The sequence below is a fragment of the Trichomonas vaginalis genome, chromosome III (genome assembly GCF_026262505.1).
Source record: "Trichomonas vaginalis G3 chromosome III, whole genome shotgun sequence".
Taxonomy (NCBI): Eukaryota; Parabasalia; order Trichomonadida; family Trichomonadidae; genus Trichomonas; species Trichomonas vaginalis.
The window spans coordinates 10,972,610-10,986,472 of NC_067205.1; the positions used below are offsets into that span (position 1 = coordinate 10,972,610).

The following is a 13,863-nucleotide window of genomic DNA, read 5'->3' on the forward strand; positions in this document are numbered from 1 at the left end:
AACGTTTACCATGTAAAACGCTTATAAAATAACTGAGGTGAAAAAACAGGTGAAAAAAGAGGTGAAATCTCACCTCTTCACCTAAAATATATTTTTATTGAATTCAGCAACAAAATTCTGAGTAAAATGGCATAAGATTGCTTCCCTCGAAAAACCGAGGATAGAGATTCCGTACGAAAAACAGTGAAATTTCTCTAGACCGACTTCCTTCGGGGTCGCCAAAACTCTATGAAATCATGAATTTCCTTAAGATAGAAAAAATAACGCTAATTTTATTTTTTTTATTTTTTTATTTTGTATGTAAAGACAGATATGTCAACAACAGAGAACACAACAACTGCTATCGTTCATGAAGCCATAAGTGAAGAATACGAGTGGGTTCAGTATAACAAACAACTCCGTCTCATTCGTTCGGTCAAAGATGACATGTACCAAATGCAAAGTATTTTGACAGCATGTTTTGCTCCAGATACTAAGAAACCACAAGACTGGTTTAGGAACCAAAGCACACAAGAACTTTTGAGCGAAGCACAGCGAGACATACTTTTTTCTGAAAACAGTGAAGAACAGCGACTACGAGAAAAATCTTACTCGCCAAAACTCTATGAAAACAGTGAAGAACAGCGAGTAAGTAAAAAACCCCAGTCGCCAAAACTCTATGAAAATCGTGAAAAATTGCCAAACGGTTTGAGAGGATATTATGTACATAGACTTCTTGTAAATGCTGTAGCAATGTGGGCTTCGCCTCGTTATGCTTGGTATATTTACAGACTTCTTGACGAAATTCATAGACAAGAACGTGAAGAGATGGAAAACAAGCTTGAAGCAAAAGACAAAAGCATTCAGAAAAGAATACCACGTTCGGTACCAAAAGGAAAGGAAAAGAACTATAAGTATATGATTTATACTGAAGAGATGGAAAATGAAGAAGATAAAGATATGGTTATGTTGCATTTAGTCAGAAGAAACAACAAAAGCTTTTACGACCTTGCTAAGATTTACAAATCTGACAGAAATTGGTTCTATCGCGAAAACTTACCGATTTCAATGACACCAAATGAAGATGTGAAACAAATAGTTCAAGATACTTTACCTCAAACACACTATGATATTAAAGGTTGTACAATTCTTACATTCAAAGAAGATTTGCCATTGTTAAAGGAAAAAATAACAGAGTATTTTGACAACTTCAAACAAGCAGAGTAAATGAACCATTTATTTTTCAAGCTTGACACCAAAGATGGCTCAGGTAGCTCTATAAGGTAAATTGCCTCATCTGCTGGGTCTATGTCGGTCATTGTTTCAAGACAAGTCTTTTACTTTTTCAAGACAAGTCTTTTATTGTTTCAAGACAAGTCTTTTACTTTTTCAAGACAAGTCTTTTACTTTTTCAAGACAAGTCTTTTACTTTTTCAAGACAAGTCTTTTACTTTTTCAAGACAAGTCTTTTACTTTTTCAAGACAAGACCCGTTATTTTTCAAGAAATTTTTTGGTGTAAAGTTCTCAAATTTGAGAACAGTGGTCTTGATTTCAGACGATACCCGTACTTTTTCAAGACAAGTCTTTCACTTTTTCAAGACAAGTCTTTTACTTTTTCAAGACAAGTCTTTTACTTTTTCAAGACAAGTCTTTTACTTTTTCAAGACAAGTCTTTTACTTTTTCAAGACAAGTCTTTTACTTTTTCAAGACAAGTCTTTTACTTTTTCAAGACAAGTCTTTTACTTTTTCAAGACAAGTCTTTTACTTTTTCAAGACAAGTCTTTTATTGTTTCAAGACAAGTCTTTTATTGTTTCAAGACAATGTCCGACGTACCACCAACCGAGTCCATTCCAAAGCCAGAAGAACCGACAGCCCCAGCACCACAACAGACTTACTAAGACTAAACATTTATTTTTCAAGCTTGACTTTTTACAATTTGAACTTTGTTCGCGTAGATGTGAATTCTGAAAGAAGTATGAGGGTCTTGTATGACTTTGTACTTCTCCCATAGTTCATGTCTGTCAAACTTACCTGCCATGGACTCTTTCATAAGTTCCATGAAATCGTCTTCGGACAATCCGGGGAAAAGTACAATGTCAGTAAGTATTCTCTTTACATCCTTACTTAAACTCTTTGCTGTCTGTACACAAATGACAACTGAGATGTTAAAGTGTCTGAGCTTCTTGAGAATTCGACACATGTCTTGTTCTCTGTTCTTTAACAAAGGATGAGAAGCAAAGTCATCTAAGATAAGAAGACATCTGTGAGGGTAAGTCTTCCAATCGTAAGATTGCAATTTCTTCGAAATGTATTCTATCTCTTTCTGTTTGTTTCTGAAGTGTTTCTTCTCTAATATTCTCTGCATTTCCTCATTTGGGTCTTTAAACTTCGAGTTTATATACTCATTTATAGCATTGTACTTCAAAACTCTTCTTTGGTACTTCTTTATCCAATCTAACAACTCAGTATCCTTTATACATACTAACTTAGACTTTTTTATAATATCTTTGAACGAATTGACGGTTTGGTCAAAATGACCAGAAGTACTACAAATGACAACTAACTCATAGAATGGGTTCTTCTCATCTAGTTCTTGTTGTTGTGCAGCCATTTTAAGATAAGTGAAAGTCTTACCCGACCCAGGTGGTGCAATTAGACCTGTTATACCATTCTGAGCAAATAAGAACTTGTCATGTATGGGTTTTATCTGAGCATTTTCTAACTTCCTCTTGTTCTTGTTTAAAACATTCTCAAATTTTTTGTCAATGTCAGCAAACTTTTTTTCTAACATATTTTTAGAAAAATTAAAATTTTTATCTTTTAGAAAATGTCTAGCGATTTCGCTATCTATATTCGAGACAAGCTTTTCGACAGCAAAACATCTGTCGACCATAAAATCTTACATAGTGTAAACAAGAAAGGTGAATTTGTTCTAAAGTTCTGTTTCTGGGAATATGACAAGAACCATAAAACCTTAAGCAGAGAAGTCTTAAAATTTGTCAATGACAGACTTGTTGACAGAGATGACGCCTCTTGGAAAGATGAAGTCCAACAAAAGTTCTTAGAATGCAAAGAAGACACATGCGCTGTTCTTGAAGATGAAATAGGAAACAGAATAGAAGAGCTATTAAAGGACAAAGAACTTTTACAAAAATATGGTTCTGAGAAGTTTGACATAACTCCACCAGAGAAGAAGAAGAAGAGAGAAAAGAAAGAAAAGAAAGTAGAAGAAGAGAAGAAAGAACCTGAACCAGAGAAGGTGAGATATGACATGTAAAAATAAACTTTTATTTTTAGAACATTTCTGGGTCAATGTCAATGTTCTCTTCCTCTTTAGGAGCAAACACTGGCTTAGACTCTAAAATCTTTTTACCTAATTTACCTTGAACTTCAACTATCTTAGACTCATAATATTCATAGTCGTCTGCTTTCTTTGGTTCATAAGGTATAACAAGTTTGTATGCTTTGCCTTCTTTAAGGTTTGAGAACCTTCTGTCAAAATTTTCTTTGACTGCTAACAAACCTTCTATGTCTAAGTCTTCAAATTTCGCACCATTTTTAGTCACAATAGCAAACTTAACAGGTTCGATGTTCCAAATTTTGTCAAATGTAGACTTTTCAAAATTGTAGAAGTAAACATTCAAATATGCGAATGGAGCTAACTTATCTTTGACTTCTGTCATGTACTTGTTGACTGAAATATATTTCGTCATCTTTTCTATCGGATAAAAAAATATTTTTTTTTAAAAACGTTTTAAAATGGTATGCCATATAGCTTCTTGAATTTGTTAAGAAGTATTTTAACGCATTTTCCATCTGTATCTCTAGCGTTTACAAAAGCATAGTCTTCCTTAGTAAAACATACTTGTAATTTTCTATAGTTTACGCCGGTATAAAAGTAGAAAGAGTCTTGTTCTTCGCTATAGTAGTAAAACTCCAACGTATGCTTGCCATAGTCTGTAATTTCAATTGTTTCATCTTCTAGTTCGTCGACAAATTCGAATACAATATCTCGAAATTTGCTTTTGTTCTTATTGTTTTCAGAACGAGTAACCCAACGTAAATTTTCAAGTCTATTGTCGTTTCTTATATGGTTTATATGGTCTACAAAAGGTAGATTGTTAGGGTTCGGTAAAATGAGTTGCAATGACAACATGTTTAAGATAGCGTTTTCCACCAATCCTCATCCTAGCATATCCGTTATTTTGCTCCCATTCGCTTAAAACTCTTTTTGTCTTTTTGTTTCTGACTTCAAATGACTCACAACAGTGAATTTCATATTTCTCATCTAACAAACAAGTTTCCCAACGGTCCTTTCCAACAAACTCAGCGTACATTTCAAATAAAATAAAAAAATATTTTTTTGAAAAAATGTTTTATTCCATGCAATGTTTTACTTCTCATCTGTAACAAACAAGTTTCCCAACGGTCTTCTCCAACAAAACTCAGCGTACATTTCAAATAAAATAAAAATATACTGTTTTATTCTTGTTACTTTGTTGTTGCACATTTTTATTATTCTTGGACTTTTGTTGTTGCATTTTTTATTCTTGACTTTTGTTCCATTTGTTCCATTTGTTGCATTTGTTGTTCTTGAGCTATTTGTTGTTGAAGTTGTTCTTGTAATACAATACTTTCACCAGTTGCATCTTCCAATTCGAAACTTTCTGCCGTCATTGACAAAATACATAGGACATAAAAGTTTTACAGGAACAAAGTTTGCGTCGACTAAGGTTAAGTTTATGTTTGCTAAAGTGTTTTGAGTTTACTAAAGCTGAAAACTCTGCATTCGAATGAACAATAGGCAAACAGCACAGAGAAAGTGTTGTTTATATACGCATGAGTATCTTTTGGTCATAGTAGTTTCTGTCGACATTCGAATAGCACTTGAACCTAAGTTTGAAACAATATATAAAATAGGTGTACTTAAAGTCAATGGAATAGACATTCCTTGTATGACACCTTTTCCTGTTATAGGAAACTGTTGGTAGTAAAAACAGATATAAGTTTTGTATTATAGCTCATATCGTTTATACTAAACTCAGTCGGACATCCAAACATAATGAAACCTGCTCTAGTTGCAGCACATGTTACATCCGTCCTTAAAGTATTAAATAAGTCAACAAAACCTGTTGGTGGTATATCTGAGTAAGTATCTTCAAAGAAGTATTTTTTACCATTCACAACAACAAAGTCTTCTGGTGTCAAAAGAGCAAAACAGGCTTTAGTCGTCATCGTGTTTAAGGTCAGTTTACAATATCGTCCTTGAGGACTTTGTAAGTTTGTTGTTATAGAATTATATGACTCAGGGTTTTTAGTCGTAATAGTATAAACCACTATGTCTTCTGCCATTTACTTAGCAAGTAAATTTTAATGAAATGTTGTGGTCGTCAAATATTTTTATGACGTCTGGGAAACTATATTTTAAGTTCAACGTTTCACCTCCTTTCATAACGTATATCTTGTCAATGACATTATATGAAACACCACAGCAAGCAATGTCGGGTTCTATTTCTTTGATGTTTATATCGTCTGCCTCTGTCAAAAGTTTCAATAGTTCTTTCAAAACTTCATGAGGTGCGATGACATATGAGTTCACTTTTACAGGGTTGTGTTCGACCAAGTTTAACATTATACCTAAAGCTTGACAAATCTTCTCCTGAGTTTTAAGCTTATCTTTCAGTTGCATGTAGTCATTTCGAATATCTGCAACAGAACTTAACTCTCTGCTAACTTCAGGGTATGTTGGTTGTTCTTTTACAGGAACTATTGTTATACCATCTTGGTCTTCGTATGGTTTCCCCACTTCAACATCTCTTTCTTTGACATTGACAACAACACTTTGACTGTTTGTTTGAGTTGGTGAATTTAACTTCACATCTGCCACCGCCATTAAACCTTTTGAAACACTTACGCTTCTATTTTTCGGAAATGACATTTTACTTAGAATAAAAAGATGGACGTATTTGAGTATCTCTTCGAATTGAAGCAAAACAAAGTTTACACACACAAACAATACAAGTTCATTGATAGAATAGTTCTTTACACAAACAATGGAAAATGTTATAGAATAGCAGTCTTTGCTGAACCAAAATATTTTCATAAAGCAAAGAAAGTTGTATAACCGAGATGGTGAAAGTTCTTGAAGCAGACACAAAAATATAACAACAAAACTGACCGATATTTCTAAAGGTAAGTTTATAATACAATTTTATGTCAAACTGGCGTCTGTCATATTTGACGGAGAGAAGTCAGTTCAAGAACAACTTACTGACCTGCTGCCAAAATCTGCTCGATGGAAGCTGTCGTTATGCCAATCTGAGGAGCCCCAGCAGGTTTCATCGAACGAATCTTCAAAAGAGCATCTTCCGTGAAAAGTGCTATTGGTTTTGTAAACTTCTTTGCTTTCAATTCATCTGGACCGTCTCTGTCACCAGTATATTGTATTTGAACTGTACCAACAGTTGAAATACCACCCATAAAGTCTTCTGAGTCAGCAAATGGAATGCCAAGCCAAAAGTTTGAACGGTCTCCATTTGTATATTGAGTTTTTTGACCTCCTGTATGAGTCCATACTTTCACATATGGCATAATAGAACTTTGCATTTCAGGGTTAATGGTCGTTGTGAAGTTGTTGTTAAAGTTCATAGCATCTAATGTCAAGTTGTATGACCTCATATCCTCAACTGTAGAATATTCTTCTCTTGGATAATATTTGCCATCTATGTTTATATGGTATTTAATACCAGGGTTGTAGAAGCAAGAATAGTCATTTATAGTTCGTCTGAACAGTACAAACATAGTATCTGCATGTTTCATTGCAGTTGTTAAAGCAATATCCGTTCTTGCACCTGGGTCAGCACTTTGGTTTCCAACTTCACCTGCAAAGTCTTTGACAGATATTTGGTGTATAGGGAACATAAGTGGAACTGCAATATATTTGGCAGCTAAAGCATTTGAAATATCTGGGTCCAACATATAGACTGCAAGTCTGCTTTCTATTCTCTTGCATTCAAACTTTTCGCATGTAAACTTAACTGGGTCCCAAGCATCTCCAGCAGCATTGAAATAATAGTTTACTTCAGTGTTGAGGTTTGAGAAACCAAAGTCTAAGTCAACTTTGTCTTTGCAAAATTCGGCGAATGACGTTTTATTTGTTCCCTTTACGTCTGTAAGAGTGAATGGGTCTTGTGTTGGTGCAATGACTAAGTTATTTTTGCTTGGAGTAAGTTCGATAGAAATTTTTCCTGCCCAGTTTGGCAAGTATCTTAAAAACCTGAAGATGAGGAAAGATGACAAAGGAACTCTAAGTTTCAGTTTTACTTTAGTGGCAGCATTTCCATCTGAACCAGAAAGGTTAACATAAACTCCTGGAACGTTAGGTCAAGTCTTCTTATTTTCTCAATAGTTGCATACTGGTCTGTTTGTTCTCTAGCTTGTGGTTGTACTGAGTTTCTCAAAGCGAACCATTCATAGTTTGCCCATGTTACTGTTTGAACTAAGTCAGAGTTAGAATATATCTTATATCCCATGAAAACTTCTGGAGCATATTGGTATCCGACATAGAAAATTCCATTGCAACCTTTCTTGTCAGACAACTTGGCAGAAGGTTTTATTTCAATGTCTTGTTCCACGTATAAGAATGAGTTGTCAATAGAAATAATATGAAACCTGTCGCAAGCAATATCTACTGTTGTTGAAGAACCTTCTCCAAACTCACCTACATTTCCATAAGAAACAGCAGTTGTATATTCGTAAGTTCCAGGAACTATTTCTGACCTTCTAATGGCATTGTCGCATTCGTTATACCATTCAGAAACATTTCCATTCATAGCATCCAAAACTGTTGGCGTTATATTCTGAGCGGCGTACATTTCATATGAGTAAAAATATAGAATAGTTGGATTTATATGTCATAATAGAACCCACGTGGACCAAGCTTTACTTTCTTCCTGACTGAGTTTTTAACTCTTCTTTTTCCTTCATTGCCCTCTGCTTGAAGTTGTTGCATCTTTGCATTATGTTCATCTAGTATGTTGCAAATTTCCCATGTCCTTTTTGCCTTTGGGCTCTGGTCGCCCATCTCAGGTAACCTATATCCTAGAAAGAGTTTGTCATAGTTTGTATTTGAGTCTTTGCGTATTGTTTGCATGACTCTTTCCTGAGTTTCCGGTTCAAGCTCTTCAAACAGTGCCTGTCCATATGGAATAAGCTCGTTTCCAAATATATGTTTTTGTAGCCATTCTGGTTTTCTTTCCATGTTACCAACTATATCTTTTGTGAATGGGAAAGCTTTTACCCAATCTTTCAGTCTTGCGTCGTTTATTTCTGTAGTTGGTTTTATTTTGTCAAGGAACATGTTTTTCAATACTAACATTTCATTTGGTACTGTCCATTTGAGTTTTCTTAAATATTCATCCCTTCTCGATTCATCGCCTGCAAAGTAAGTTTTTATGACATTTTGTAAACTTTCGTTTGCAAGGTCATGTACAATAGGTTCTCTTCCTTCTCCCTCCCTAACTTTCTTTCTAAACTCTTCACCAAATATACCATCTTTATGGTTCTGTGTAGTTCTTTGAGATAAATGTTTTAGAACGTCAGGTGTTATATTTCCATCAGCCATGTTCATTTCATACTGGTCCAAAATATCTGCATCTTTCATATCTTTCAATGGCATTAAAGCCGCGCTGAAAATACCAGCTATATCTGGTTCACCATTGACTTCCATTGCGTCTACAACTTCTTGGAATTGTGGTTGTAAGTTTATGAACCACCTATCCGGGTTAGCTTTATGACCCCATCTCATTGTAGTTCCATCGTCTGCAGAAACAAAAGTAGGTTTGTTTCCATCTTGGCTAGGTTCTGAATGAACTTTAAACAATGTTTCATTTCTATATGTTTTCTTGAAATTTAACCTTTTATCTTCACCGAGTTCATCCGAAGATTGAACGTTAAATGCTCGTAAGTAAAAAGGGTTGTTGTATTTGTGTACATTTTCTTTCAGTACTTCTATTCTATGCTGAATATTTTCATCTGGTGTTGGAGTCTTTTGTATGTCGGCAAACATTTTTCGATATTCTTCTACTATGTCAGCCGAATCTTTCTTAGACTCTTGGAAAGATTCCATATTCTCCGCATACTCTTGTTGAGGGTCAAGATTTTTCGGCTGTTCCAAATCTTCATCTAGTTCTGTGAAGTTAGTTTCCAAAGGAGTGACTTGTTCGTTTCCTTCAGGCTCTTCTAGCTGTTGTTGCTGAACTATTTCTTCCATGTCTGGTTGTATCTGAACTTCTTCCTGTGGAGTTTCTTGTACCTCATCTGCTGGCATTTCATATATTCCGAGACCGTTTTTAACAATTTCCCTATCTACGTCATCCGCATTCATAAGCTTTTGTTCTTTCGTTCCGTCTCTATTTTTTACGCGTTTCATGACGAAAGTTGAATTGTCATTTAGCTCTGACATCAAATATCTCGGAGTAAATTCGTTCATGTCATTTGGATGATATGCTATTAAATCATATCCCTTAGCGAGCTTGTATTTTCCAGGTTTGAGATTATATCCGTTTTGGTGTTGAGCCATAAAGCTAAATAGGTTCGGGTCAGTATTTCCATCCTTGAACTTTCCAATAGCTTCTTTATATCTGTCACTAAAGTCAACAGTATCTGGGAAACCACACTCTTCTTTAAGCATTTTTAAGAATTCTTGGTTTCCTTGTTCTCTACTTCTTTTATGTCCTTGCTCTGTTTGTGGTTGTTGTTGTGCAGGGTTTTGAACTGTTGGTTGCTGTGCTGGTTGTTGTGCTGGTTGTTGTGCTGGTTGTTGTTGTTGTTGTGTTGGTTTTGGTGCATGCCTGTGTCTGTGTCCATGTGACGATGTAAATGTTTTAGGTAGTCCTGGTGCAGGTGCTTCTCTTGGAGGGTTTGGTGGTATATAAGTTCCACCAGCTGGCACATATGTTCCATCTGCAGCGTAATGTCCTACCTGACTTTTCGTTCTTAAGAAAGCATTTACTAGGTCTGTTTTGGTCTGTTGTAACTCTTTTTCTTGACTTTCCACAACAGTTGCTCTAACGGCGTCATAGGCACTTTGAACTGCCTGTCTCGTTGCTGCATCTGTTATTTTCGTCATATTTTGTGCTACTTCTTTTAACTCTTTGTCGAAACCTTCAGACTTCAGTTTCTTTCCAGATGAGAAGTCGTTCACTTGTTTCACCTTACTATGAAGAGCTTCGAAAGCGTTCTTAAAGTCAGCATTTGTTAAAGTTTCATTTGAACTGTCTTCATCCGCTTGTATTTTTGTCCTTATTGACCCTATGAGTTGGGCTGCTTTAGCGTTGGCTTGGGCATCTAACCAGTCATTGTTAGCTTTTATATATTCTGCGCTTTTCATTGCCTTTTGCATAGCCGCGTCGTTATTTTTACTTTCTTGTGCTAAGTTTTCATACTGTACGGTTTGGTTTTGCAACTGTAAAAGTTTTTCTGCCTTTACATTTGCTTCAACTTCTTTTTTATACTCATCGCTATCCATATATGTCTTCAGGGCTTTTTTTTTATCTCTTCATCTTTCAGTTTTTATTGAGTAGTATGGTTTTTCAAATTTATGACATCTTGTTCCATTTTTGCTACTTCTGTTGCTTTTTCTGAAACTTTTTCGCATATTCCTCTGTACTTAGTTCTTTCAGTTGTTCTTCTTTCTTCTTTTTCTCTACGTTTAACTCATTGAGTTTCTTTGTGTGTCTGTCATATTCTAGTTTCTTTTCGTTTTCACTTATTTGCTTCTGTATGTCTATGTTTGACTTTTTGACATCTGTTATTTGATTTTTGAGTGAACTCAAATTCATTTGACTTTGAGGGTTATAGGCTGTTCCGTCTGCAGCTCCACCATAGCCTGCCATTTTCGCTAAAAGTGCCGCTCTTAAACCTCCACTCTGTGCACCAAGAACTCGGTTTAAAAGCATAGGATTGCTTGACATTTGTTGCAACATAGTGGGGTCATTCATTATTTGTTGTTGCAATTGTTGTTGTGGTGTCAGTTTTACTATTGGATGTTTCAATGCTCTCTTCCTCTTACGTATATTCTTACGTAGCTTACGTGGCATTTTAAGTGAAGTTAAAAAGCGGTTTTTGACAGATGTTTTGTAAAGACTTCTTCGTAAAGACTTTGTTGAGACTTCTTCGTAAATGAGTGTAAATGACCCAAAAATATAATTTAGGGTAGAAGGGTATATCTAACCTCTTTTCTAACCTCTTTTCTACCCTCTTGAATTTTCATGAATTTCTTCGTAAATGTTTTGTCAAGACTTCTTCGTAAAGACTTTGTTGAGACTTCTTCGTAAAGACTTTGTTGAGACTTCTTCGTAAATGACCCAAAAATATATTTTAGGGTAGAAGGGTATATCTAACCTCTTTTCTAACCTCTTTTCTACCCTCTTGAATTTTCATGAATTTCTTCGTAAAGACTTTGTTAAGACTTCTTCGTAAAGACTTTGTTAAGACTTCTTCGTAAAGACTTTGTTGAGACTTCTTCGTAAAGACTTTGTTGAGACTTCTTCGTAAAGACTTTGTCAAGACTTCATCGTAAATGACCCTAGTAGTATATTTTTGGTGTAAATTTCATGAAAATTCAAGAGGGTAGAAAAGAGGTTAGAAAAGAGGTTAGATATACCCTTCTACCCTAAAATATATTTTGGTGTAAATTTCATGAAAATTCAAGAGGGTAGAAAAGAGGTTAGAAAGAGGTTAGATATACCCTTCTACCCTAAAATATATTTTTGGTGTAAATTTCATGAAAATTCAAGAGGGTAGAAAAGAGGTTAGAAAAGAGGTTAGATATACCCTTCTACCCTAAAATATATTTTTGGTGTAAATTTCATGAAAATTCAAGAGGTGAGAAATGAGGTGAAAAAACAGGTGAAATCTCACCTCTTCACCTAAAATATATTTTTGTCTGATTTTACGAAGAAGTCTTGACAAAACATTTACGAAGAAGAAGTCTTGACAAAACATTTACGAAGAAGTCTTGACAAAACATTTACGAAGAAGAAGTCTTGACAAAACATTTACGAAGAAGAAGTCTTGACAAAACATTTACGAAGAAGTCTTGACAAAGTCTTTACGATGAAATCTTGACAAAGTCTTTACGATGAAATTCATGAAAATTCAAGAGGTGAAAAATGAGGTGAAAAAACAGGTGAAATCTCACCTCTTCACCTAAAATATATTTTTATTGAATTCTGTATAATATTCTGAGTAATATGACAGATGTTTATATAACACTTTCTCCGGTTTATAGGACCTCTCTCATATTCTATCTTGTCATATCAAAACTCATAGTCATGTTTGTCCTCTAAGACTTCATTTATACTAAACATCTTCAGGGCTAGAAGGCACGAAGTGCCTGGAAGCCCCACTACCTTTTTTTTTTTTTTTTTTTTTTTTTTTTTTTTTTTTTTTTTTTTTTTTTTTTTTATATTCTATCGTACATTTATGACTGCTAATGCTTATATCATTACTAATTAGAATTTTTATCTTTCGAGATTTTTTTTTAGACAAAATGCAAAATCGTTTCAGAATTATCTAAAAATGCCCCATGTAAATATCATTTCTATCTACAATATTGTGTTTTAATACTGAATTAAAAATATCAAAATCAGTTCCATCAACCAATTATATAGATCTAAGGAGTAATCATAATTTCATTGATTATCCTTTATAACCGTAATTTGATCGCTCAATTTCAAAATCTAACCATGACCGATGTTACAGATGAAATATATTATTGGTTTTTGTTTTACAAAGGATCAGTATTAGTTGAGAAGAACGGAGAAGCAATGAGAATCCCATTACAAAGACAACCACCGATTGAACCTGATTCCGAAACATATATTCATCAGAAGGTTCTTACATTAAAAGATAAGGATTGCAAAGCATTTGATCTAAAGGATGAAGTTAAAGAATCAAATCGATACGTTTTAGTTGATTTAAGAGCTTCATACTTTTCACTTCCAGAAGAAGAGTACTTAGCTGCTGGTAAATGCTATCAATATGTACATTGGTACAGAACTAGTAACTTTTGCCCAAGATGCGGCCATAAAATGGAACTTACAGGCCCAATCAAAAGATTATGCCCCGAATGCAAGTTTTCAAGTCATCCAATTGTTTTCACATGCATATTAGCATTAGTTAGACGTGATAACAAGATCTTATTGGTTCAATCACGTAGCCACAGAGGAAAATACAACTCATTAGTTGCTGGCTATCTTGAATCCGGCGAAAACCTTGAACAATGCGTCCAAAGAGAAGTTATGGAAGAAACAGGTCTCACTATCAAGAATCTTCAATACTTTGGAAGCCAATCCTGGCCATATCCATCCCAAATGATGGTTGGCTTTATCTGTGACTACGAAAGTGGTGAACCAAAGCTTCAGGAATCAGAATTGATCTATGGAGCTTTCTATACAAAGGACGAACTTCCTGAACTTCCTCCTCATCTTAGTTTATCACGTAAGATGATTGACTGGTGGGTAGAGAGCCAGAAATAATCTATTCAACATATAAATCAAATAAAAAACTATCTGATACTAAAATTCAAATTTTTTCTTTACGGATTTTCTGTAATAATATATAAAATCCACACATACATCGATTATACTATCATGGATTCTAGTATCTTGCTTGCAATAGAATATTTTATTTTAATATTAACATATTCATTTCATAAAAGATATAAAAATAAGATTACACTTCATTATTTTAATTTTAGAGTTTATTTGAAACATACATGAATTGCCAAATCAATACAGTTGCATTGTTAAAGTAAGTTTCAATTCAGAGAATATTTAAATCAAAGATAAGAAAACATCCAATATGGAAAAATCATGT

The 13,863-nt window shown here is 34.4% G+C and overlaps 9 protein-coding genes and 1 pseudogene across 10 annotated transcripts, besides 1 other annotated feature; 3 read left to right on the top strand and 7 right to left on the bottom strand.

The window, feature by feature from the left end:
* Positions 1 to 12,426: part of a mobile genetic element that runs on past the window's edge.
* TVAGG3_0680020 (KilA, N-terminal/APSES-type HTH, DNA-binding family) lies at positions 313 to 1,206 on the top strand (the record flags this gene model as incomplete). Its single annotated transcript, XM_051242682.1, has 1 exon — positions 313 to 1,206. One exon carries the CDS (start codon positions 313 to 315, stop codon positions 1,204 to 1,206), a length of 894 nt encoding a protein of 297 aa, XP_051089269.1.
* Positions 1,898 to 2,773, bottom strand: TVAGG3_0680030 (protein of unknown function, DUF4106 family; the record flags this gene model as incomplete). The annotated part of the gene is made up of 1 exon (XM_051242683.1): positions 1,898 to 2,773. One exon carries the CDS (start codon positions 2,771 to 2,773, stop codon positions 1,898 to 1,900), a length of 876 nt encoding a protein of 291 aa, XP_051089270.1.
* TVAGG3_0680040 (uncharacterized protein) lies at positions 2,810 to 3,259 on the top strand (the record flags this gene model as incomplete). The annotated part of the gene is made up of 1 exon (XM_051242684.1): positions 2,810 to 3,259. The coding sequence occupies one exon, from the start codon at positions 2,810 to 2,812 to the stop codon at positions 3,257 to 3,259; it is 450 nt and encodes a 149-aa protein (XP_051089271.1).
* On the bottom strand, positions 3,276 to 3,695 carry TVAGG3_0680050 (protein of unknown function, DUF4108 family; the record flags this gene model as incomplete). The annotated part of the gene is made up of 1 exon (XM_051242685.1): positions 3,276 to 3,695. The coding sequence occupies one exon, from the start codon at positions 3,693 to 3,695 to the stop codon at positions 3,276 to 3,278; it is 420 nt and encodes a 139-aa protein (XP_051089272.1).
* TVAGG3_0680060 lies at positions 3,737 to 4,319 on the bottom strand (annotated as a pseudogene). The gene has a single exon. A coding segment is annotated over exon 1 (583 nt).
* Positions 5,339 to 5,875, bottom strand: TVAGG3_0680070 (protein of unknown function, DUF4106 family; the record flags this gene model as incomplete). Its single annotated transcript, XM_051242686.1, has 1 exon — positions 5,339 to 5,875. The coding sequence occupies one exon, from the start codon at positions 5,873 to 5,875 to the stop codon at positions 5,339 to 5,341; it is 537 nt and encodes a 178-aa protein (XP_051089273.1).
* Positions 6,250 to 6,960, bottom strand: TVAGG3_0680080 (protein of unknown function, DUF4106 family; the record flags this gene model as incomplete). Its single annotated transcript, XM_051242687.1, has 1 exon — positions 6,250 to 6,960. One exon carries the CDS (start codon positions 6,958 to 6,960, stop codon positions 6,250 to 6,252), a length of 711 nt encoding a protein of 236 aa, XP_051089274.1.
* On the bottom strand, positions 7,889 to 8,359 carry TVAGG3_0680090 (protein of unknown function, DUF4106 family; the record flags this gene model as incomplete). The annotated part of the gene is made up of 1 exon (XM_051242688.1): positions 7,889 to 8,359. One exon carries the CDS (start codon positions 8,357 to 8,359, stop codon positions 7,889 to 7,891), a length of 471 nt encoding a protein of 156 aa, XP_051089275.1.
* Positions 8,613 to 9,049, bottom strand: TVAGG3_0680100 (protein of unknown function, DUF4106 family; the record flags this gene model as incomplete). The annotated part of the gene is made up of 1 exon (XM_051242689.1): positions 8,613 to 9,049. A coding segment is annotated over one exon (437 nt), but the record flags the coding sequence as incomplete, so codon positions are not given.
* Positions 12,427 to 12,730: 304 nt separating the features above from the next.
* Positions 12,731 to 13,523, top strand: TVAGG3_0680110 (NAD+ diphosphatase protein; the record flags this gene model as incomplete). The annotated part of the gene is made up of 1 exon (XM_001329840.1): positions 12,732 to 13,523. One exon carries the CDS (start codon positions 12,732 to 12,734, stop codon positions 13,521 to 13,523), a length of 792 nt encoding a protein of 263 aa, XP_001329875.1.
* Positions 13,524 to 13,863: the final 340 nt, after the last annotated feature.